The 25,451-nt window shown below is 38.6% G+C and overlaps 1 protein-coding gene across 1 annotated transcript in view; it reads left to right on the top strand.

Annotated features, from left to right (window-relative positions):
• Window positions 1–25,451, top strand: part of LOC101737650 (homeobox protein DBX1) — a 46,589-nt gene that overhangs the window by 10,202 nt on the left and 10,936 nt on the right. Inside the window, exons 2-4 of the mRNA XM_004930771.4 lie at window positions 10,540–10,665; window positions 12,034–12,105; window positions 13,165–13,310. Coding sequence (XP_004930828.3) covers window positions 10,540–10,665; window positions 12,034–12,105; window positions 13,165–13,310 — 344 coding nt within the window. The remainder of the gene's footprint in view (window positions 1–10,539; window positions 10,666–12,033; window positions 12,106–13,164; window positions 13,311–25,451) is intronic.

A 25,451-nucleotide genomic window follows, 5' to 3' on the forward strand; every position in this document is an offset into this window, starting at 1 on the left:
GTTTATGTGTTCTTCAATTAAACACTTTGTTCGTGTGTTATTTAATTTAAAAGTAGTTCGCGGTAGGCAGAGGCTTGGATCTACCCCTGGCATTGCTGACGACCATGGGCGATGGTAGCCACTCGCCATCACGTGAGCCGTATGCTCGTCTGCCTACAAGGGCAATAAAAAAAGGATTCCAAAATAATTCAAAACTCTTAATGTAGCTTTAACTCATTTAAATCAAGTTACGTTCAAAAGATTTCTTTGATTATTGGATGAGGATTGATGTTGCCCGTTATTATCACGTCTCACTTGGCGTAAAGTCACCGCAGTCCATAGAGGTTGGATGAAAGTCACAATCCGCAAGGAGACTACAGGCATTTGAAGCCAGAACGTCTGTATTGCTTTTAGCTAAAATAGAGAGGAGAATTGGCACTTTAAATGTTGACTATAACTAAATTGATATTCCAAATGAAGGAAATTATAAAAAAAATTTAGAAAATATATTACATTATAGCCAAAAACGTTGAATGCAAACAAAGCAATTTCGATCCGCTACCCTAAATAACCAAGTTTCACATCCCCTAATGTAAATTACAGAAGTCTGTCTGCGATTTAGTACCTACGTAATACCGCAAGAGACCTGAGAATGATCTACCAAATACAAAACAAGAAAATTATTTGTTATTTCAAGCTTTATTTATGTATTCGACGTCAACTCGTAATTAACGCGAAAACTATAACTTTATTAATCATTTAAACTTTAACATGCAAAACTGGATTAAGGATTCTACTGAATGAATATCTTAAAACTTCTATTCGGAAAGATGTATTGACATTACCACCCTAAACTGAAATGCCTTATCATATCAAGTCATATGAATTGGTGTTCTTGTAAAGTGCAAACTTCTAATTTAAAAAAATATGTTTGGCTCAACTAAGGATTGAAGCGAAAGACTGACAACTGAGAAGCGTTCTAACAGCAAAATATTTAGTTTCATAATGGGGGCGAACAACTACAATACATAAACTGACTTGGGTCGTGTCATACCCGATCCTGTGGACCGAATGGTAAACAGTCGACGTCGCCCTGAGCACGTCATTACGGATTCTCCCGACCCATTAATGGTGCCTTTAGGTACCTCAAGCAACGGTTACCGTCCTCGCCGAACCCGTCGCTTGCGACGAAGGGCTCGACGAGTAATTTAACCCATAGACACAGCCCACTGAGTTTCTCGCCGGATCTTCCCAGTGAGTTCTGCGAAGCACTGCTCTTACTGGGGCCAGTGTTAGCAACACACCCGGTTTGAGCCAAAAAAAATGGGTCGTGATTTTACCACCGCCTTATCGTGTGGCGGGTAGCCATCATACAACACAAGATATTTGACAAATTCCTGAATCTCGCTTACGATATTTTCAAGATGATCTTGCTTATATACAAGTTCTGAAGAACAACATTCGGAACGTCGGTCTACCCAGCAATATCACCCGCTCGGTGGAAGATCTGCCCTTCGTCGTATACCTCCCACAATGGCATTAAAATATATGTATTTGTATCTTTGGATCTTTTTTCCTTGGCCAGATCTTCTTCTTCTTCTTTCTTTCTTGTTACTGCTGGGGTGTAGGGCTCGAATCAAATCCTTCCATTTGAGCCAGATGAATGAGCTAATAGTGTTAAGCGTCTAGCATACTAGAGTCCATAGTCGTACGTAAATACCGTCACTCACATGGGTACACGAGATGCAAGTCTTAATTGTATGTTAGATCGGCTGTCGCACACTTCAAACCATGCTAATGCTTGACGAAGTAACAGCCGTAGTGCATACACCCGCGTCAGCTCATAAAATATCCAAGTCACCATTAAAAGAAACCGTTCTGATTTTTTCACTAAAAAAACAAGTTTTTATTTATTGCATTGATGGGTGGACGAGCTCACAGCCCACCTGGTGTTAAGTGGAGCCTATAGACATCTACAGCATAAATGTGCCACCCACCTTGAGATATAAGTTCTAAGGTCTCAAGTATAGTTACAACGGCTGCCCCACCCTTCAAACCGAAGCGCATTACTGCTTCACGGCAGAAATAGGCTACCCGCGCGGACTCACAAGAGGTCCTACCACCAGTAAAAGATTAAATTATGTAATAACGTCATTTACTTCGCCAGTCACTACTACACAGCAAGTTCGGTATGTGTCAAATCTAAATAGAGTTCACAGTAAGCGTATAAGCGTTGCGTTGTCGTTATTGCAACGCAACGTTGTTAATTTAATAGCGTCACGTCGAGCGCGCCGGAAACGTAATGATGTTCGTATTTCAGCAGCAGGCAACCGCAGAGCAGACAATTCGGTTAAACATTAACGCGTATTAATGTCGACGTGTTAATAGCTGCCGTTGTTTTATCGCGACACGTGTACGCCAATGTATACACGTCGTTTGATCGACTCAGTCGTATGTAGGACTAGTTGCAAATGAGGATGTTGTGTCGAGGAAGATGGATAGTGAATTAAGCATTAGATTAGCAGAATAATAGCACGCTATTTATTTACAATAACGTTAGACGTTATATTTGAAATAATTTTAACAGATTGTGGTTAGCTGAATAAATTATTTATTTTATTTGAAAGCCAGTGCTTCTTGCATGGTTCCATTTAAATTATATCAAAGATATGGCGAGCAGTTTTTGAGTTAACTTTAATAATAATTTAGTGCAACTGACTTACACTACATTTATGGTTAAAGTTGGTTTTCTTTATTGTTAAAAAAATGTTTTATATTTTCAGTAATACATTAATTTTTCATTTCTCGTGGATATACTGTAGGTATGTACTGACTTCAAAATTGTAATATTAGCATGTGTTAAAAAAGCTTTCTTTAAGCCACTGCGACATTTTACCGTTACAAATATTCAGTTAAAATTTAAATATAGATGTAGAAGAATCGCAATGCCGTACTTCATGCCAATTCTTCTGACGGATACAGTTTTGAATCGATAGCTGTGTTGCGACCGTTTAATAGTGCCCGTATCGAGTTGAATTACAATCGAATCCTTACGGCTTGATTGGGCAAAACACGTGAGTGTCGAGATCATCATCTACGTGCTGTTGCTTCTGATCAGCAGGGTACCTGTATCCCAACGAATACGGAGACTACGTTCAATTTCCATTTCCATGATGCAGTTTCCATGGCGCGAGCACCAAGACCGCAACCTCAATAATAATAATAATATCTATACTAATTAGTGGTCCCCCAGCAGTCGAAATTCGAAAATAATTAATTGAAATTATAAGCTTGAACATCATTATGGTTCTATTGCCAAAGACTATTATACTTCTTTAAACACAGATTTCGCCAAGACTACACTATAGACAAATAATATTAAAGACAAACAATATTAATCTATTCTCAATTTGACCACAGACTTTAAACAATAACAAAAGTTTGACAATAAACAAAGGAGCGTGTATCAAATACATGGTAGTGTGTGTGTAATGTTTTTATTTATTGATTTAATGTATTTTTTTTATGCATAATTAAACAAAGCATTAACACTCTGCACTCCTTCTCTATATTCTCTTAAGTGTACAAAATTTCATACTCCTTCATCTGCGCTATTTTCGTAAAAAAAGGGCTACAAAGTTTCTGCTTCGCGTATTAATTTATAGATAAAATGTTTAAATCATTTTTACGGAAGCAATATTGTTTTTGATTGCGAGTCAGTGGTCCCGCGGCGGCGCCTCCCCGCGTGCGACACCGCAAAAATTCATTTTCAATAAACACAGTGTCCCTTGTTCGTATCAATTATTTTCGCACTCCGGGCGCGAGCGCGGCGCCCGGTCAATAGCCGTTATAATTAACAACGCTATTTTTGTGTAGCGTCAATATTACGGCCCTATTTTAAAGTGACGTGCGTACACAGACGGAGATATTTTGTGTTTTAAAAGTATAATACGTAGGTAATTTAGCGCTTTTTTATTTGCCATTATATTATTTCTGAGGTTTCGAATACTTTTGTTTTAAATATAATGCATGCCGACACCATGACTTCTACATGTAAGCCGCGGTCCTATTTAAAAAAAAAAGTGTGTGTGTCCGCTCCGACGCACGACTGGAGTTTACTGGATATAAATATAAATTTGTGTCAGTTGAATACAGTAAAATATGGAAGTTACGTATTCTAGTGAGAATGATCCGGGAGTTGCGGAACACGTGGATGCGGTAATTAAGTAAGTCTATATAATTCACTTTTACAATTAATATATAAGTTGTCCATTCACTGATAGAAGGAATTGTTTATATTTAATAAGCTTTATTAATAAATGATTTGTAGCGGGTTATATTCGGGTATCAACCCACTAACAGTTGATACGTTCAGGAATCGAACCCGAACGGCGTCCGGCCACAAGCAAAACGATGTCGGTAAATTAAACGAAACAATACGAGAAATAGTTCTATATTACGACAACACGATACACTATAGATTATTAACAAATTAACGAGACACAAAACAAACGACTAACAAATATATGAAAATACAATAATGAGAGAAACGCGCGATCAGTACGAGGCTTTGTGGCGGACTGCCGGCGCAGCAGCCCGGCGTCACCTGCGATAACGCGGCCGCGCCTTGGCTCCTGATTGGCGCGCGCACGCATCACCTGGCCAATCAGGCGCATAACGCATTTCGTGTGACATGCTATACTCTCTAGTACGATTTTGGTCCCCATAATTTTCATACCCCGGGCCTATATATGTAAATCGATTCTTAAGGAGTAAACTCCAAAAACACATAAATCCAGACTCGTGTCGGTAAATATGTAGTGCTTTAGGTATATCACAATAGGGAAACTAACCAGTCGCATCTTTGATCAAATTGATCGAAGAATCGCATGCTATTTTGTGGCCCGGGAGGCTTACTTCAACAGAACGGGATAAATTTTCGAAAACATGATCCTAGATTATTTACTTTTATTTTATTACTGGTGGTAGGACCTCTTTCAGCCTATTTCAGCCGTGAAGCAGTAATGCGTTTCGGTTTGACGGGAGGGGTAGCCATTGTTACTATACTTGAGACCTTAGAACTTATATCTCAAGGTGGGTGGCGCATTTACGTTGTAGACGTCTATGGGCTCCAGTAACCACTTAACATCAGGTGGGCTGTGAGCTCGTCCACCCATGTAATCTTTGAAAAAAAAGAATACCTATCTACTCGATTGCTATTTACAAATGTCGTAATGGTAATAATAAAAGCTATCCACCAACATTCACGCTACGATTAATAACATTTAAAACTTAAACGTTTGAGCCCAGATTCACGCCTTGTGTTGACGAGGCGCGTTTAACTACTGAACACCACATTAATAATGTATTTGTTAGCAATAAACACTAACGAGAACAATACGATAGAAATAACAAAAAATAGTTTTATGATTGCAAAAAAAACATTCCCGCCAAAAGCCGCAACATCACAGATTATAAAAAAGGCAAAGGGATCCACGATCATTGTATTCGAGAATCAAAATTACCTCGTATTATTGCTATGGATTATGGTTTTTTGTTGTTCATTTTTATCGCACAATAAAAACTAAGGTTTAATTCTGTTTTCTCAAGTGTTGCATTCCTATTGTTGTTTAAATGAGCGTGTTATAGTTATTGTCCATTATTTGGCAATTAAAAAAATATGGGTGCGGTTTTTTTTCTTACGATATTGTATTTGCTTTTTGGTCATGTTAAAAGTTTTTATATTTTAGGAATCTAATGCTTTTTTATTGAATGGCCTCAGCATTTAACGTTCACGAGAATGTTTTGGTAAAGTAAGCGAATTGAAATTCTAATATTGAATTTTTATGTTGTTTAAAACCATTCATATTTTAATACTGTTATTGATAGATGACGTGTTTTCGATTATGATATCCTAAATGATTGCAAGGTTAAAGTGACAATGCACAGGGTACATTGCTTGTAGAACTTGCCGCTGGGGCAGAAAAGTTCTCAAGTGGCGACCACATACCGGATGGTGGACGGACGACCTGTTTAAGGTCCCGAGAATTCACTGGATGCCGATAGTGCAGGACGGGTAGTTGTGACGGAATTGGGTGAGGCCTCTGTCCAGTAGTAGATGTTTGTGGGCGGACAGATAAAAAATAGATTACGATTAACTTGAGCCCACTCGTCCTGAGTCGTGATTTTGAGTTGAACCTCAATACTACGAGTCCCCATGTCATTAGCAATGTAAATGTAATAAGGAAACGTGTAGGTTATTGGTATGCTTAGTGATAGTTTTTTAATGTTCTCGATAGTGTAAAAATTAGCTTTGTGTGGAGTTGGAACAACATCCCTAGCGGTCGATGACGAATGTGATTTCAACTGGGCCTTGAATCCATAATGTTTATTGGATTATTGCTTATATCTGTGTTCGTCAATCTCAATTATTCACTGACAAAAACGTCAATTATAGCCTCAAGATCAGTGCGTCTTCGAAAAAAACCCAATTGAAATTCCAATCCCTAATCGTAAAATCAAATCGAAACCCCCGTATTAATATAATGAAATAATTAAAATCACACCGGGAAACGTTTAAAATCGCTAAGGGCGTTTTAAGTCGGAAGTTTTCCGACGCAACGCCTCTTCCCTCCTCCGAGGGATGCTTACCCTCGGATTACCTTAAACGCTTTTAATAATCTCGGGCTTGTTAAATAAATACAAGCTAAAGGTTTTTTATTAAGGTTATTTTTTTATTTATTTCAATTTAGGCTGTATGGTTGTTCGATTCGATTGTTTTTTTATGACATTGACAATTGCCCCGATTTTTTGTGACTTTTATTTTTGTTGTCAAATACATTCACGTGACTCACTTGTTTTTCTAACTTTGGCCACATCTAATGGTGTAGATAGCCGCTTGGCCCATTTGATGTTATTTTTTTCCCCTACCTATTCGTTGGTAGCCTAAGAGGCTATTCCAGCTACAGCCGGATCGGTAGGTGAGCTCACGGGCTCAACCTGAGAGAGTTTGCTAATACTAGCCCTAACAAGAGCAGTGCTTCTGAGAGCCCAAGCGTTCTCTGACTCACTGAGAAGATCCGGCGAGTAACTCAGTGGACTTGGTGTTAGGCGGGTACCAAATACAGGATACAGGCAATTTTATACGAATAAAGACAATCCTAGTGGTTATGGCACTAGTGAGAATGCGTGAATATTTCGTGGTAGATACGAACAGAGCCCTAACGCTCCGTGAACGCTCCTAACATGTTCTACCACTCAACTAGAGGGAAAACATAATCATATTGCAGACTTTTAATTAGATTGTTGAGAATCTCTGGGTCTATCTGGTATTTTGTACCGTGTTTTTCTTTTGTAATGCTTAGATGGGTGGACGAGCTCACAGCCCACCTGGTGTTAAATGGTTACTGGAGCCCATAGACATCTACAACGTAAATGCGCCACACACCTTGAGATATAAGTTCTAAGGTCTCAGTATAGTTACAACAGCTGCCCCACCCTTCAAACCGAAACGCATTACTGCTTCACGGCAGAAAAAGGCGGGGCGATGATACCTACCCGTGCGGACTCACAAGAGGTCCTACCACCAGTAATTACGCAAATTATAATTTTGCGGGTTTGATTTTTATTAGACGATGCTATTCCTTCACTGTGGAAATCAATCGTGAACAATTGTCAAGTACGTATTTCATTAGAAAAATTGGTACCCGCCTGCGGGATTCGAACACCGACGCATCGCTATATACGAATGCACAGGACGTCTTATCCTTTAGGCCACGACCACTTCAAATTATTTTGTACCGTATTTTTCTTTTTTATAGCTTAGATGGGTGGACGAGCTCATAGCCCACCTGGTGTTAAGTGATTACTGGAGTCCATAGACATCTACAACGTAAATGCGCCACCCATCTTGAGATATAAGTTCTAAGGTCTCAGTATATGAGTTAAGTCTCGGTATAGTTACAACGGCTGCCCCGCCCTTCAAACCGAAACGCATTACTGTTTCATGGCTGAAATAGGCAGGGTGGTGGTACCTACCCGTGCTGACACACCACACGTTCTACCACCAGTAATATTTTCCATGGGAAGTGCTTTGAGGAGCTGTTCGAGATGATACCGTCATCTCGTTTATACCATCGCACCGCCCGCCACCGGAGTAGAGTTCATCCATACTAACTGGAGCCACTGCGTTCATCCACACTGCGTTTCCAGAGATCTTTCAAGAAAGAAGGCAAGAGAGGCAAGCTTCGTACCACCCAGCTTGGTATGAGCTCCCCTACGATTCTTTCTGAGCGCTTTGACATGTTCTTCTAGATGTGTGTGTGTGTGTTAAGGAGAGGTGTGTACCTACACTAAATAGCGTTTTGACTATGCCGCTGGCATTGCCGACATCCAGGGTCATCACACGTCATAAAAGACTACAAATTCAATAAAAAAATTGGACTGTATGCGTACCCATAAATCTTGTGTCATCACAGGACAGAATTTTACTGTGTTTACTACTAGCCATAGTTAATACACTTAATATTGAAGACACTAGCTGATTTTTATCAATTTAAAAACAAAATTGTGAACATTTAAATCTACAGCGTGCAAAATAAGTCCATTAAAATTCCAACAAAAATATTAAGAGACTAGCCGTACTCGCCCGCTTCGCTGGGCATTTAAAATTAACATTATTATTTATTGTCATTATTATTAGGGAGTCCATGTATTTTCTATATGGATACCAAGTTTCAAGTCAATCGGATGCATGGTTCAGTAGTTATAACGGAACATCCGTAAAAACCACTGTAGTTTTATGTATTAGTATAGATTTGACATAACCTTAAATTTGAATTGTCTAATATTACTTTTTAACTTGTATATTTGTGTTATGAATAAACATTTGTAATGAATTAAAACCGGCTTCCGTATACTCTTATCGCGAAGATGGAACGTCAAACAAACCACTCGACCTCAAGATACTGTAATTGCGACGTGCTACATAAAAGTTTTTTTATATATAAAAAATTTACAGTTTTTAATTGAATAGAAAACAAATCTTGGGCTGAAAAAAGAACTAATAAAGTGCTAGATAAAACGTCAAGTTACCATACCTCAAAATCCTTCTTACCTTTTTTACCTAAGAAGGATATTGAGGTATGGTAACTTGACGTTTCATCTTCACTCTATAAATATTGTAACAATGATTAGTACGATGAGTGATTAGCACGATATTCAAATGTCAATGAACCTTAGTTGATGCGACCACGGAACGGAAACTGAAATATTCGTAAAAGTGTAATTTCGTATTAATGTAATAATAAAAAACGCGAGGTTCAACTGTAATAAAATAATACATAATAAAATAATATAAATACTTATAGTTCTCATTGTGACGACAAAAAAAAACGATCAAAATACGAACAGCAGTATCATTACATATTATATAGTTTAATAGATTTTGAATTAATTTTATTGTTTTTAACCGACTTCAAAAAAGGACGAGGTTTTCAATTCGACTGTATGTTTTTTTTTATTTTATGTTTGTTACCTCATAACTGTTGACTGGGTGAATCGATTTTGATGATTCTTTTTTTATTAGAAAGCTGACGCTTCCCGTGTGGTCCCATTTCAATTTAGTCCAGTTCCGATAACGGTATCCATGAGAAAACCATACAAATTTTAAATTTGCATTAAGTACGTGCCTGACAAATAGATGAATAACTCAATAACTCAGTATCACGCCAACCGATTTCGATGATTATTGTTTTTAGTGTATATTAATTTGTTTGAAAATCTAAAAATCAGAAAAAAATATATCTTCAGTTTCTATATCTTTTTTTTCTATTTGAAGTCGGTTTTTGTTAAAGCACGTCTATTTATTTACAATTATTATATGAAGCGCGCTGCATTCACTAGGCGATGTCAGGCAAGAACATTAGACATATTACGGCGTTTGCGTTAATATAATAATTGAATGTAAATAAATAGTGAATATAATTACCGTATCGACATGTCTGGCGGCGCCCTACGGCTTCTTACGCCCCCGCTGTCAGAAGCAGCCCGGCCCTAATATATCGCGCGCCCTTTGTTCCGCGATTAATCATATACCTTAAACGTATTGTTTTTGACTCGCTGCTGTTAATTTAAACGCGTCGCCGTTGTAATTTGTTTATTAAAAACGTTATAGCGGATTGATATTCACTGGTGGTGGTGGAACGTCTTGTGAGTCCGCACGGGTAGGTACCACCGCCCTGACTATTTCTGGCGTGAAGCAGTAATGCGTTTCGGTTTGAAGGGTGAGGCAGCCGTTGTAACTATACTTGAGACCTTAGAACTTATATCTCAAGTTGGGTGGCGCATTTACATTGTAGATGTCTATGGGCTCCAGTAACCACTTAACATCAGTTGGGCCGTGAGCTCGTGCACCCATCTAAGAAATAATAAAAAAAACCTGATGGTTAGTGGCCACATATGCTCATAGACGTCAGCAATACCAGAGGCAGAGTCAAAACATCGCCTAACGTTAAACAATTAAAAGATTAAATCTCTAAAATGATATACATGGTTTGATAGATTACCGCCAGCCGATGATGGGGAACCCCTGGCCGATCGCGAAGCCCATCGCCAGCCGACCGGTTCCAGTACAACACCAGCATCTGCAGCACCTCCTAGCGCACTGCCACCATCCCTACTTGGCCGGTGAGTACGGTACACGGCTATATGAGTGACATTCACGTATAATAACTTTAGACCTTAAAAAATCAACTCCTTCCTTAATGTCCAAGGAAACCATAGGTGGGTCGTTTTCAATGTTGCGGCCAAAAAAGTAACGATTTCATGAATTTAAACTTTCTCTAAATTTCCATGTTTTTTGTATTTAGGCGTGTTCTGAATAAAAAATGCTTCATCACGATCAAGTCAATCGCTCTTTTATTGATCTATACTAATATATAAATCTACAGTGGTTTTTACGGATGTTCCGTTAGGTATACCTAAGTACTGAACCATGCATCCGATTGACTTGAAACTTGGTATCCAATGAGAAAATACAATATGTACTTAATGGATAGGCTAATATTTATATGAGTGTTGGACTCCCTAATAATAATGACAATAAATAATAATGTTAATTTTAAATGCCCAGCAAAGCGGGTGAGTACGGCTAGTATTATATAATATTCATTTATATTTTTCATTTTACGCATTTGATAACGCCAGCGCGGATGACAATTTAAATAAGAACTTTGTTAAAGCTTAGAAATCGTACTTCTTTTGTTTTTAATAATGTTCTAATATCCAGTTAGTTTTCATTTATTGTTGTATTAGATACTCATGAAATAAAATTGCCGAATTTCAACACGCATTTCTGGAAAAATAGGAAACAAGTTAGAATTTGAATTTCAAACCAATAACAGGAAAGAGGTTTGGGCTAGTTTTTAATGTATAACTCCTAATTTAATAGTGCTTACGAATATATAGTTAGTTATAGGACCACGTGCCTGTTGTCATGACAACAAATTTACTGTACTTACAATTACGGTAACATTAAGGTTATGAGAATTAAATCAAATAACTCGCTTTTGGCCCCGAAAACGACCCAGGTACCTACTCGTAATTTGAATCGTCCGAAAGAATTTAACGAGAATAAAAATTAAACCTTAAAAGTGGTTTTAATTGTGTCTATATTTCGCGAAAGCCTAAGTACCATACAGATAATTCTCCTGTAACGCGGTGGATACGATCTTACAAAGTCCCGTGTTGTGCGAAGCCATGTTATATGAGACTAGAAGCCAGTACAAAAAGAAGAGTCATTTTATATGAATGAAATATCTCAATTATGCCCGTGTGTATTTCTTAACTATTATACATAAATAAATAAGCAGTAAGATTTCGGTTTTTCCCATATATTGTGTGTTCTTAGAGTATAATGTCGTTATCGTGTTGTAGAAGTACCGTGTTATAGGAACGTTTTGGGGGATTTGACATTTCGTGTTAGAGTGGCACCGTGTTGTAAAATACCGCGTTATAGAACCAGGTTACCTGTACTAAGCTGGGTGTTTGTTACAGTGAGACCGGCACAGGCCCACACCCAAGTGTTTCCCCTGCCGGGGGGCTTCCCCTGGGCCCACAGTTCTAGAGGTACGTTCAAGGACGCGCTGGCCTACAGTAATCAGGCCATAACAGCCAACTTCCTAACAGTGTCTGAATAAGGAGAAGAGAACATAATTATGTTCTCCTGTCGTCAGTGTGAGAAGCGTGGGCTAATTTTTAACATAAGATCGGACGTTTGCCGTTTGACATGGAAACATTCCGTAACATGGACATATATATAATATATATTTTATATTCCTTAAATGAGTGGATGAGCTCACAGTCCACCTGGTGTTAAGTGGTTAGTGGAGTCCATAGACATCTACAGCGTAAATACGCCACCCACCTTGAGATATAAGTTCTAAGATCTCAGTATAGTTACAACGGCTGCTCCATCCTTCAAACCGAAACGCATTACTGCTTCACGGCAAAAATACGCAGGGTCCGCGCGGACTCACCAGAAGTCCTACCACCAGTAAAAGAAGGCGAGTTTAATCCTTTGACTGGTATGTAGGTCACCGGTGCCCTACGAGGCGTACTGAAGTAATTATGCCGCCCAGAGACCTTAACAGTGCCAGGGATACAGAAATGCCCTTATGCTGAGACCTCCTTAAGCCTGGTTTAAAGAAGGACATGTCATAGCGCTCGGGGAACACCGTGGAAGGAGGGGATTAAAGGTCTCTGAGTGAGCGCATTGACTCCTGTTAGTATGACTGAAATCCGTGCTACACCAAACAATATACTGATTAGTAAGATGCAACCAATTTTTTGGGTCATAACGTATTTGGTCATTTCGCCAAGAGTTAGTCCCGGGTCTCTGTTCGATCCTTCCCAGCGGTGTGCCTTCAGATTCAGTATTAAAGTCGTAAAAGTTTGGGGGAATTGCAAGTGTAAATTCTTTCATGTTGAGCCGGTGAGCCCACCTACTCATCCGCGCTTAGCTGAAATAGCCCCTTAGGTTACCAAGGATTCAGCAGAAAAAAATGGAAGTGCTTTTAAAAACCTATTTGTTTATCGGATGTTTAAGTGGCCGGAGTATAGCATAATAATTTGGAATCACATGGTGAAAATACGTATCTGAAGTTTAAAGTTCGTTTTTCCCGACAGGCAAGCCTCGTCGCGGCATGATGAGGCGGGCAGTGTTCTCGGACCTCCAACGTAAGGGTCTGGAGAAACGCTTCCAGGTGCAGAAGTACATCTCGAAGCCGGACAGGAAGAAGTTGGCCGAAAAACTAGGTCTCAAAGACAGCCAGGTGAGCTCGGACACAATGTAAAGTTCTACAGTATCCGGCGATAAATATTGCACATCGACCGTGGGAAAGAGACGGTTAACTTTTGCTTCGTAGAGTGTTATTTCTGTCGCACATTACCTAATTGACATTTAGTCTCCATAGATACCGAATCATTGGTGTTCCATCGCACACCGGTAACAAAGATTTTCCAACAAAAACAAAATTAGACGGCTGTCTCTTTCTAAATATCGATGTGCAATATTTATTGACTGGTACTGTAGATTGTTTTATTGCTAGCTGAACAATAGAGTTATGGGGTCGTATATAGTTTTTGTATACGCTTTTATTTACCTGGGTATGTTTGTAATTGAATCTTTGAACGTCATTTCCACCGACTTCGAGATGTCAGATCAACTTGACAATTCGCGCACGCGTCAAAGACCGATGACCATACAATAATCTTACAATTTCGCTTTAACATCCTGACCAGTATACAGGCTCACCAGTATACAGGCTAACCAGTATACAGGCTAACCAGTATACAGGCTAACCAGTATACAGGCTAACCAGTATACAGGCTAACTAGCATACAGGCTAACCAGTAAAAAGGCTAATCAGTATACAGGCTAACCAGTATACAGGCTAACCCCATTGAGTTTCTCGCCGGGTCTTCTCAGTGGGTCGCGCTTCCGATCCGGTGGTAGATTCTGCGTAGCATTGCTTTTGCTAGGACTGGTGTTAGCAAATTCACTCAGCTTGAGCCCGTGAGCTCACCTACCCGTCCGGGTGTAGCTGGAATAGCCTCTTCGGCTACTAATAGTGAATAGGTAGGAGAAAAAAAAGGATAAAAAGCTAATTAATTAGTCAATAAGTTTGCATTTAATTACATCGGAATTGTTAGTTCGGTTTGCTGTTCAAGCCTGTTTTTTTTGCTTGTAAACTACATAAATTTGTTTATCCTACATTGCGCTATAGACGAATATGTCATAGATATTAAATGGTTATAATTTTATCATTTCGTTGGATGGACAACTATCTTGACTTCAGAACTAGGCTGGATTTTTTTTATTGCTTAGTTGGGTGGACGTGCCCACGGCCCACATGGCGTTAAGTGGCTACCGGAGCCCATGGGCATCTACAGCGTAGATTCCGCCGCCCACCTTGAAATATGAGTTCTAAGGTCTCAGTATAGTTACAACGGCTGAGTTACAACGGCCACCTTTCAAATCGAAACGCATTACTGCTTCACGGCAGAAATATGCAGAGTGGTGGTACCTACCCATGAGTGCGTTTACGTTGTAGATATCTCTATGGGCTCCAGTAACCACTTAGCACCAGGTGGGAAGTGACCTCGTCCACCCACTTAAGGGAATAAACAAAAAAAGATACATAAACGAAGCCATGGTAAACTTCTCCTCAAAGACGCAGTCGAGTTGAAGCTAACACTAGCCATAAAGCTGGTCTCCATGCTCTAAAAAAGTCACACGAGAACCTTATTCCGTGGCACTGGCCTGACGAGTTTCCGAGAGGCATCAACCCTTGAGCGATCAGGCATCCTTGGAAGAAGTTCATGGAGTTCTTAGCACCCTCCTAGATTGACTAAGTACTAGCTGTACCCGTTCGCTACGCTGGGCATTTCAAATTAACATTATTATTTCTCACGCCCACAAAGATTCTCATCATTAACGCCCCCGCAACTGGTGTAGGGAATCCAACACTCATATAAATATTAGCCTATCCATTATGTATTTTCTACATGGATACCAAGTTTCAAGTCAATCGGATGCACGGTTCAGTAGTTATAACGGAACATCCGTAAAAACCACTGTAAATTTATATATTAATATAGACAAGCCTATCCATCCTAGTGTAGCTAGAAAACCCACCACCCACCAGGCCAGTAGTACCTCTGCTCCGATTAATAGAATATTATTTTAAACCAGATAGCAAAACATAAGAACTTGACAAGTTCAATAAAAGCCTTATTACAAAAAAGAAAAACAGTGAAATAGCTACATTATTAAGTAGAAAAGCACCAATTTTAAATACAATAAGCTCTAACAAATATTTCGTTATCAGAAAGTCAGTTTTGGGCTTCTAAGCTCAGTTGCGAGGCAGGGTTGTCGCGCATTCTTCGTAAAATTCGATTTGTATTTCCGATAAAATCTAGCCGAGTTAACAGTTTTTGGTTATGATTTAATAAGAAATATGAGCTAGTCAATTATTACTATATTGCATTATGTATTTGTATGTATATGTACCTATGGTATTTATGTATGTTCCTATGTGTGTGTGTATATTCGTATAGGTAGATATTTTTTTTTTTTTTTATTTTTTTTTTATGCTTATATGTGTGGACGAGCTCACAGCCCACCTGGTGTTAAGTGGTTACTGGAGCCCATAGACATCTGCAACGTAAATGCGCCACCCACCTTGAGATATAAGTTGTAAGGTCTCCGTATAGTTACAACGGCTGCCCCACTCTTCAAACCGAAACGCATTACTGCTTCACGGCAGAAATAGACAGGGCGGTGGTACCTACCCGCGCGGACTCACAACAGGTCCTACCACCAGTAATTACGAAAATTATAATATGGCGGGTTTCACTTTTATTACACGATGTTATTCCTTCACCGTGGAAGTCAATCGTGAACATTTGTTGAGTACGTATTTCATTAGAAAAATTGGTACCCGCCTGCGGGATTCGAACACCGGTGCATCGCGCTCAACGCGAATGCACCGGACGTCTTATCCGTAGACCACGACGACTTTAATTGATTGGTACATGTAATTCGTTTCCAAATGATTCTCGTCCACATGATGGTTGTCTGGAAGAGCTCGCTCTTAGCGATAAGACCGCCAATTGTGTTATACTTTTTTTGGTATACAATAAAGAATACTCTCTCTCTTTCTCTCTAGTCAAATATTTAGTAAAAGCACAATATTTTGTTATCAAATCGCTAGGCAGCCCTACGAGAAGGGGGGGTGTAACAAAAAAATAGCTACCCTCCGGATAATGGGGCGCTGTCAGATACAGGGCGAGGGTGCAAACCCCGCCCGAATCACTTTAAACAATTACTCTATACGATATTTGAAGTTTGAGAGGAATTTTTGAGGTTATTTTTTGGATTAGATTGTTTTCGATTTTTTTTTTAAAGGGTTGGCACAGATTACCGCGGCGTTTTAAAGACCTCGTACAGATTACGTATGAATATTTGCGTTTTCTAATGTCTGGGATGGACAGGTGCTTGTTGTGTTAGCATTTTGGAGTGTTTTAAATTGGTTTTCGTTAAGTTTTAATTGTAATCAATTAGGTTCGTTAACACGTCATTATAACCGTGGAATTGTCCGTGTGACGGAAACTTTTAAAGCAATTTTCGTCAACTTAAAGACGTTCGATTCATTTGAAGCTTTTGGCACGTGTCGAGGTCCTTGGAAAACACCATAGTTTATTACTTTGATCGAATTTGACCGACAGTGTCCTATAGCAAGTTCGTGTAGCCAACAACGCATTATACGTTCCTAGTAATTAAAATTTCAATCAGAAATTTTTACTTCGTGATATATTGATTACCACGGTGAAGGAATAACATCGTGTAGTAAAAATCAAACCCGCAAAATTATAATTTGCGTAATTACTGGTGGTAGGACCTCTTGTGAGTCCGCGTGGGTAGGTACCACCGCCCTGCCCATTTCTGCCGTGAAGCAGTAATACGTTTCGGTTTGAAGGGCGGGGCAGCCGTCGTAATGAAACCTTTGAACCTATATTTCAAGGTGGGTAGCGCATTTACGTTGTAGATATCTATGGGCTCCGGTAACCACTAACTACAGGTGGGCTGTGAGCTCGCCCACCGACATAAGCAACAAAAAAAAATAAAAAAATACCGGGTCCACTATTTTCGCGCTCTTAGCCGCGCGGGCGTTTCCCAGGATAACTGTGAAACAATCTTTATTTAATGGAGTCATGGTTCTCCCTCGTCGTAACCGGTACCTACGTACCGGATAAAACCGGAAGTAATCGGCTTTTTTCCTCCTCGCCCCATCTCTACTTTTATTTAATCAAACACTTGAACGGCCTGTGTAGAGAAGTTTTTTTAAAGCGTCACCTTATTAGCCTGGTAATGGCCTCCGCTAATTTCTTTACATTAGGCGAGTCATCACGTTACAATATTCAATTAATAGAAACAACGAAAGCAATGCTAAACTAAAAAATCATTGAAAACCCACAACAACAAATAACCTAATAAAATATAACATAACAAGACTATAACGTTATAACCTGCGAAAAATAGCGCCGTTAAATTCAGATATCATAAAAATGCCCGCCAAGGCACATCACGGAGTCAACGAAGGAAAAAAAACGTATTTTAACCAATAGGCGTCGTTCTAAGAGTCGCACGAAACATATAGGCCAATGGAAAATCGTTTTAAGACGCATTCGTACGAATACGACCGTCTCTTTCTTGCTCGCATTCGAACTCGAACTTAATGGTTTCCATCTCGGTCGTTCCGAGACGTTCTTATTTCAAATATTTATAGACGTTATTCTCCGTTTATGGGCGGGAAACGATACGTCGCGTGTTCTTGGCGTTCAATTTATTTTTATTTGTTTTTTTTTTTCGTCGTTCGCTTAATGCACAAGGATTTACGTTTTTAACGTTTCGGATTGTAGTGTCTTCTACAGTTATTGTTGTCGTGTCATAGAGACGTCATATATCGACCCGATGTTTATAGTTGTTTTGTAGATAACAAAAACAATGCCACACCCGTAATTGAATAATTTATTAGTGCATTGGTCCATCTTAAAGAGGTTACAGCGCGTAGACGCGTTGAGGCGTGAGGTCTGATAGGACACGACGCCCCACTACCAGCTCTTGCGCGATAAAGGTGCTCCAATAAATTTCGTTGTCTCATTGAGTGCCACGGCGAGCCAATGGCGCCCGTATGCCCCGATCGCACGAGAATTAATTAATTGTCTTCTTCTAACAATAGAACGTTATCTGATTCGGAGGCTTTTGATCTCCCCTCTGAAGGATCTCTCGTATAAATATTTCATACTTCCTTATTGTATACATATGTTTGAAGCCAACTCAACTGCGGCCTGCGTGCCGAAACATTTCGTCTTAGGAGTGGAAATGACAACATCGACTAAGTACTTTAGCCAGTTCTTGTAAATTAAAAAGTATTTTTTCATTAAAAGAAGGTCTGGGGTCATTAAATCGAAAATACTATTGTCTATTTATATATTAATACGTGAAACAAAAACTTTGTACCCTTTTTTTACGAAAATTGCGCGGACGGAGGAATATGAAATTCCCCACACTTATAGAGGATACCTATAGAGAAGGAGTGCCGAATCTTATATTGTTTTTAAATTGTGCTTTAAAAATACACTAATTCAATAAATAAACATTACACACACTACCATGTACACACACGCACTTAAACTGTTTTATTTATTGTTTAATTTCTGTGGTCAAATTGAGAATAGATTAATATTGTTTGTCTTTAATATTACTTATCTATAGTATAGTCTTGGCGAAATCAGTGATTAGAGAAGTATAATAGTCTGACAATAGAGCCATAACGATGTTTAAACTTATAATTTCAATTACTTATAGTCGACTACTGCGGACCACTAGTACCTAGGTATTAAGAATTGCGTTCGGCCGTAACGAGTGAACGATGTAAGGCCATACAATCGTCCCTGGCCTACGTGTAAGCAGACCTGAAATCATTACGTCACTAATGCTTTTCTAAACCAAGACACGTGCTTTTTACGGCCCTGCCAACCTACAGAATGGCTGTACGATATTGATGGGAGCTCCAACAGCAACCAGTGGATTTATCATTGAATAACATAGGCCAGTTATCCGTGCTTAGCTTTAGGAAGGGGAAAAGTTTAGAGCAGAACTCTAGGAGCGTCTTACCGACTGTAATATTGTAGTTATGTAATAAAAACCAATATCTGTAGATTTATAATTATAATACATTTATACTAATATGGGGCAGCCCTCAGTACAATCTAAGCTTTGCTTTAAGGTGGTCAGTGATGTTCCGGGCGGTCCCATGTACACAAATGAAAACAAAAAAAATGCACAGTGAGAAAAATATGTTTCCCGTGACTGTAGCCGCGGCATATTTAAAAAAAAACTCTTCATTCTAGATCCATAATCTACGTATATTAATACGTGAAGTATAAACCCTTTTTATGAATATTGCTAGGACGGAGGAGTATGAACTTTCCCATATTTATAGAGAATATAGAGGAGGAGTTCAGAATGATATTTTTTTAAATTATCTATACAAATGCTTTGAACCAAGAAAAAAAATCGTTTTTTTATTGTTAAAGTTTGTGGTCAAATTGAGAATAGATTAACATTATTTGTCTAGTGTAGTAGCCTTGGCGAAATCTGTGATTATGTAGTCTTCGACATTAGAGCCATAATAACTGTTCAAACTTATAATTTAAATTAATAACTAAACTGAGACCTTAGAACTTATATCTCAACGTGGGTGGCGCATTTACGTTGTAGATGTCTATGGGCTCGAGTAACCATTTAACACCAGGTGGGCTGTAAGCTCGTCCACACATCTAAGCAACAAAAAATAATAATTAATAATTATGGTCGAATTTCGACTACTGAGCGACTACTAATAATTAATTAATAATCTGTGAATCCAACAACAATTTAATTCCTACGAGTTGGCATTAATGTATTTATACAATACAGTAATACCAACATTATAATAATATTGAAACGTCAATAATTCCGGAACAACGTCGTCGCGTCTTGGCGCGTCGCTTGCGCGTGACGTTAAATAATCGTCGGGCGCCGGTCGCTGCACAGACCTCATAATATACGCGTAAACAGAAGCGGCAATAATTAAGATTATTTTTTGTTTGTTTGTGCCCATGAAAATTAACATAATTCATAGACACAACCCACTGAGTTTATTGCCTGCCTTGCTACTAGCTAGGGACAATGTCAGAAACTTCTCTGAGACTAAGCCCCGTGAGCTCTTTTGTGAAACCGTCGAAGCTACCAGCGATATATACTGGAATATATACTGGTGGTAGGATGTCTTGTGAATCTGGGTAGGTACTACCGCCCTGCGTGTTTCTGCCGTGAAGCAGTAATGTGTTTCGGTTTGAAGGACGGGGCAGCCATTGTACTGTAAAAATGGAGACCTTAGAACTCAGGTTTCGAGGTGGATGGCAGCATTTACGTCGATCAACTATGGGCTCCGGTAACCACTAAACACCAGGTGGGCCGTGTGCTCCAAAGACAACCGACTTGTGTTTAGTCTTGGTAACGTAACCTAGGCAAATTCAGTTATATCGCAAAACATTTTTTATATGTTCACAGCTTCGACAACGCTCTCTCCCCCCTCTTCTTCTTCGTCGCTTTCTTCATTACTGAAAGCCTTGTCCTTGAAACTTGACCGTGCCCTGTCTCGTAAGTTGTTTCCACCTCGTCCGGGCCTCAGCTTCTCGTAGGGCGGTTACGACTGGCAGCCCAGTTAGGGTGGTTATTTGGTCACACCAGCAACTAGGTGATTGGCCGCGAGGTCTCTTTCTTTCGAGCTTGCTTCCCTCTTATCTACGGATCTAAGCGAAGGCCACGACGAGTAAGGGAAGCCGCAAGATGCTGCAAAAGTGTTTTGGTCAACAATAGGTCTTCGTGTCTTCGAAATCGAATCCCGGGCACGATAGAATAATATTTGCACATCTCATTGACGGTAACTTAGATACTTTTCCGAAATATCAGACGCTCGTACTAAGTCTTCAGTTGATGTCTGAATACACAGTAGGAAGCGACTTCCATGAACTACATGCTATGGTCACGCATTAAGACATTGTACAAAACCTATGATATCTATATACGTGAAGCAAAAAGTTTGTACCAATTTTTACGAAAATTACGCGGTTGAAGGTGTTTGAAATTTCCTACACTTATAGAGAATACAGAGAAGGAGTGTAGAATGTTAATATTTTTTTAAATTATGCATAATAAATTCAATATCTCATTAAAAAAACATTGCACACATTACAATGTATTTACATTATTTTAATACACTCTATGTTTATTGTCAAACTTTTGTTATTGTTTAAAGTCTGTGGTCAAATTGAGAATAGATTAATATTGTTTGTCTTTAATATTGTTTGTCTATAGTGTAGCTTTGGCGAAATTTGTGATTAAAGAAGTATATCAGTCTTGGACAATAGAACCATAATTATCTTCAAACTTATAATTTCAATTAATTGTAGTCGGATTTCGACTACTGCGGGACCACTAGTACATAAATAGGTTTAAACGATTCATAGCTCTGTGGTGAAGGGCGCGCGAGTTAAATTATTTAATGATAGCTTCTGTTAGCGGCGAGGGAGGTTCACGCTTGTTAGAAACCAAAGGATTTCGGAAGATTTTTTTTGTGATGCTTGTAATAGATGCGTCTTCAAAAGTGTCATGGATGCTGGCGTCGGGTCGATAACCGCTCAAACAATTTTCTGAATTGACTTATAATAAAATTTTCAAAGAATAAATGTAGGATTGGTAAGAAAGGAACGTATGGAAATAGTGTGGAAAGGAAAGAAAGAAAACGGCAAGAAAGTGAAAGAGAATGACAGAGAAAAGCAACATGGCGAAGACGATTGAATAAACAAAGCGTAAAAAATGTCAAATAATTTTTATTTTTTATAATAGAGAAGATTTGAGTAGATAACAATAGTCTTATTTTATACGCCACGATCCCATTTCTGCATAAATTGTTGATAATTTGTATTATCAATATTTATTTTTTTATCGAAAAGCAAAGGGTTTTGTTTTCGTTGCATTTTCGCTCCAAAAGCTTACAGCAGAAATATTTTTGCGCGAAACTTGAAAATGACACATTTTAATGTTAACTATTATCATTTCTACTATGAAGCGGATAAGGGCTCCCGCTATAGTAGAGCCCTCTAATGGATACCGGCATTTACGTTAGTCCAGAGTATGGAGGGTAGAAGTAAGGAGAACCGTCTCATATGGGAGAAGCTTGAAAAAGTGTCCCACATTCAGTACTAAATAACTGTTCAAAAATCCTCCAGAATGGCGCTAGCATAGGCACAGGGTATGATATGAATTGAGCGGTTGTTAACTGATTGAAGTATGCTGAGTTAGGAAATTATAGGTATTTAATGAGTAGAGTAGTTAGTGACAGTGTAATAAACAAGAGCTCACATGTTTACGTAGTCCAAACTAATTTCGTCAATGTAACCTAAAATTATTGCTGTGGTAAAACGTGGAGACATTGATTGTATTTTCTTATCAGCCTTAAATAAATTACTTTTTGTGATTTTGTAGTGCTTACAGTTCTTTCGTCCTTTTTTATTTCTCTATCTTCTTCTAATTACTTTTAGCGCCTTTTTTTAAATTTACCCGGTTGCTACTGTAGCGCCACCCTTATTTAGCAGATTTTAACAGACACTTTTTTACACTCAGAGACTGTTCTCCTTATCTCTACCCTCCATAGTACAGAGGAATATAATTTGTACCGTAGGCACATGTCTCTGCAGTTTTGTTAACCTATAAAATTATTATTATCCATATCTGTTGTCGCCTTCACTTTAATACTCATTATGTAATTGCAATGTTATGTAATGTTATATTAATGTAATTCTGTAGTAATTCGACAGAGTATCTGTGGACGCCATTATAAATCTTTCATATATTCAATCTCAGTTGTTCATTAGGTAAATCACCTTGAGCGGTACCTATATATTAATAATTAAAAACTAGTGTTGCCCCAGTAGTCGAAATTCGACTATAATTACTAATTTAAACTATAAGTTTGAACATTATTATGGTTCTATTGTCCAAGACTACCTCTTATACTTCTATAATAACAGATTTCGCCAAGACTACTCTATAGACAAATAATATCAAATACAAAAAATACTCATCTATCCTCAATTTGACCACAGAAATTAAACAAACAAAATAGAAAAATGCGTGTGTGTGTCACATACATGGTAGGTGTGTAATGTTTTTTTATTGATTTTTTTAATTGATTTAATGTTTTTAGCGCACAATTACAAAAAAAAAAAAACTATCTGCACTCCTCTATATTCTTTAGAAGTGTGTGAAATTTCATACTTCTCCGTCCGCGCGAATTTCGTAAAAAAGGGTACAAAGTTTTTGCTTTACGTATTAATTTAATGTCTTAAAAACATCAAACAGTAAATATAGTATGCTTCGATTAAATGGAGTACTCTGAGGAATTGTTGGAGATGATACCATCATTTCGTCTTTACTATTGCACCGCCCGCCACGGGAGTAGAGTTCATCCATACTACCTGGAGCCACTGCGTTCATCCACAGTGCGTTTCTAGAGGTCTTTTTGCCACGTACCATTGGGCTTTGGAATGAGCTCCCATCCACGGTGTTTCCCGAGCGCTATGACGTCATGTCCTTCTTTAAACGAGGCTTGTGGGGAGTATTAAGTGGTAGGCAGCGGCTTGGCTCTGCCCCTCGCATTGCTGACATTGCTGCCGTACGCTCGATTGCCTATAAGGGCAATAAAAAAAAATATGGAAAAATTATGGGCCTTAATATTAATTTAATACATCCAAATTTTTTTATAATGCCACAGTTCCGTGTGCGCGGGGGCGGCTTCTGACAGATCGAATGTCATCGACGTGACGTTACAATAGAAATGGCGGGAACGTGCAATAATTTATCGTTTTTATTTGTATAATAATTTTGATTTGATTGAATAACAACCGATATTTGGCGGTGATGTGTTGCATTATGGACAACGAGTCTGTAATGATGACCGGCTAAATACGACGGCGTAATGCTAAAACAATTTCGTTTAAAATTGCCACGAAACGTAATTTTTTTTAAGGGATTTTATGACCTCGTAACTAAGACATTTAAGTCAAGTCTTAATTAATATTCTTATTCTTATGGAAAATTATAATATGTAGTGATATGAAATGAAGTGAAATGAAGTTGATTAATTTGAGACATTAATCAACTGAGATGAAATTAAATGAAATAAGATCAGATGCTAGGGGATGAAACGAATCCTGAAACATAATATTATGTACGTCAGTGTTACTATACAAGTGTTATTTATATTTTTTAACTGAAACGCATTACTGCTTCACGGCAGAAATAGACAGGTCCTAATACCAGTATGCCGACGCTCCGCACTTTATACGCATCAATAGAGAGTCGATCTACCGACGATTCGCGCTCAAAGGTTTAAATAAGGAACAAGCACGTCGCATCTGTACGCGTTGTTCTTTATTTGAGTTCAAAAAGTAACGTTTTTCGTTTCTAGAACGTGCAAACGGTCGCCTTTTTTTTTAAAATCATCTGTGTTATAATTGAGATGACAAATAGCTCACGCCGATTGGCCGCGACCAATCAGTATTGATCGATGGAACGTCGCTTCGATACAGAACTCGAACGAGACTATCATTTGTCAAAAGTTTTTAAATTTTTTTTTTGGTCATTCATTAATTTAGTCCGTGAAGTAATCTTTTGTAGAACGTTTACAACGGCCGCAATACGTTTCATTAAATAGATTGTATTAACGACTGAGTGAGACATTCGAATTTGCAGCTGCCCCAAAATTTACGGTTAAGCATCATACGTGAGGAATACTCTGTCGCGACACCGCTTCTTAATGATATGTGATCGATAGTGTCGTAAAATTAGGCTGGATAAAATTTTTATGAATGAAACTTCTTCTCAAGCTAGCAAAAGATACAATTTAGGATGAGCGAGAGTGAGAAAATAGGCAAAGCGTCTCGCGAACCATTCGTGGAGAGAGGAAGAAAACAAAGCGAGCTAGGTCGTTTCTCTTATACACAGCATTCCCTCTTACAAGATAAATTTGATTTAAGAATGCAAAATGAAGAGAACCACGTTACTACACACCGCAAGAGAAGTTTCACTTCTTTCACGTGCACCAAGTTGCACGTGCGCTTTTTTTTTAAATTAAACAGGCGTATTATCTGAAGTAAATCTGTGTGGAGCTTCAGAGTGATTAGGCACGTGTGTTTAAAAGAATCTAAGATAATGTGCGTATCACAGCAACTATTGGAATGTCTTTAATATTTTATGGCTCGAAAATGTCCTGAGGTGTAATAGTCGAAGGAGCAGCAAG

This window comes from Bombyx mori, chromosome 23 (assembly GCF_030269925.1).
Source record: "Bombyx mori chromosome 23, ASM3026992v2".
NCBI lineage: Eukaryota > Metazoa > Arthropoda > Insecta > Lepidoptera > Bombycidae > Bombyx > Bombyx mori.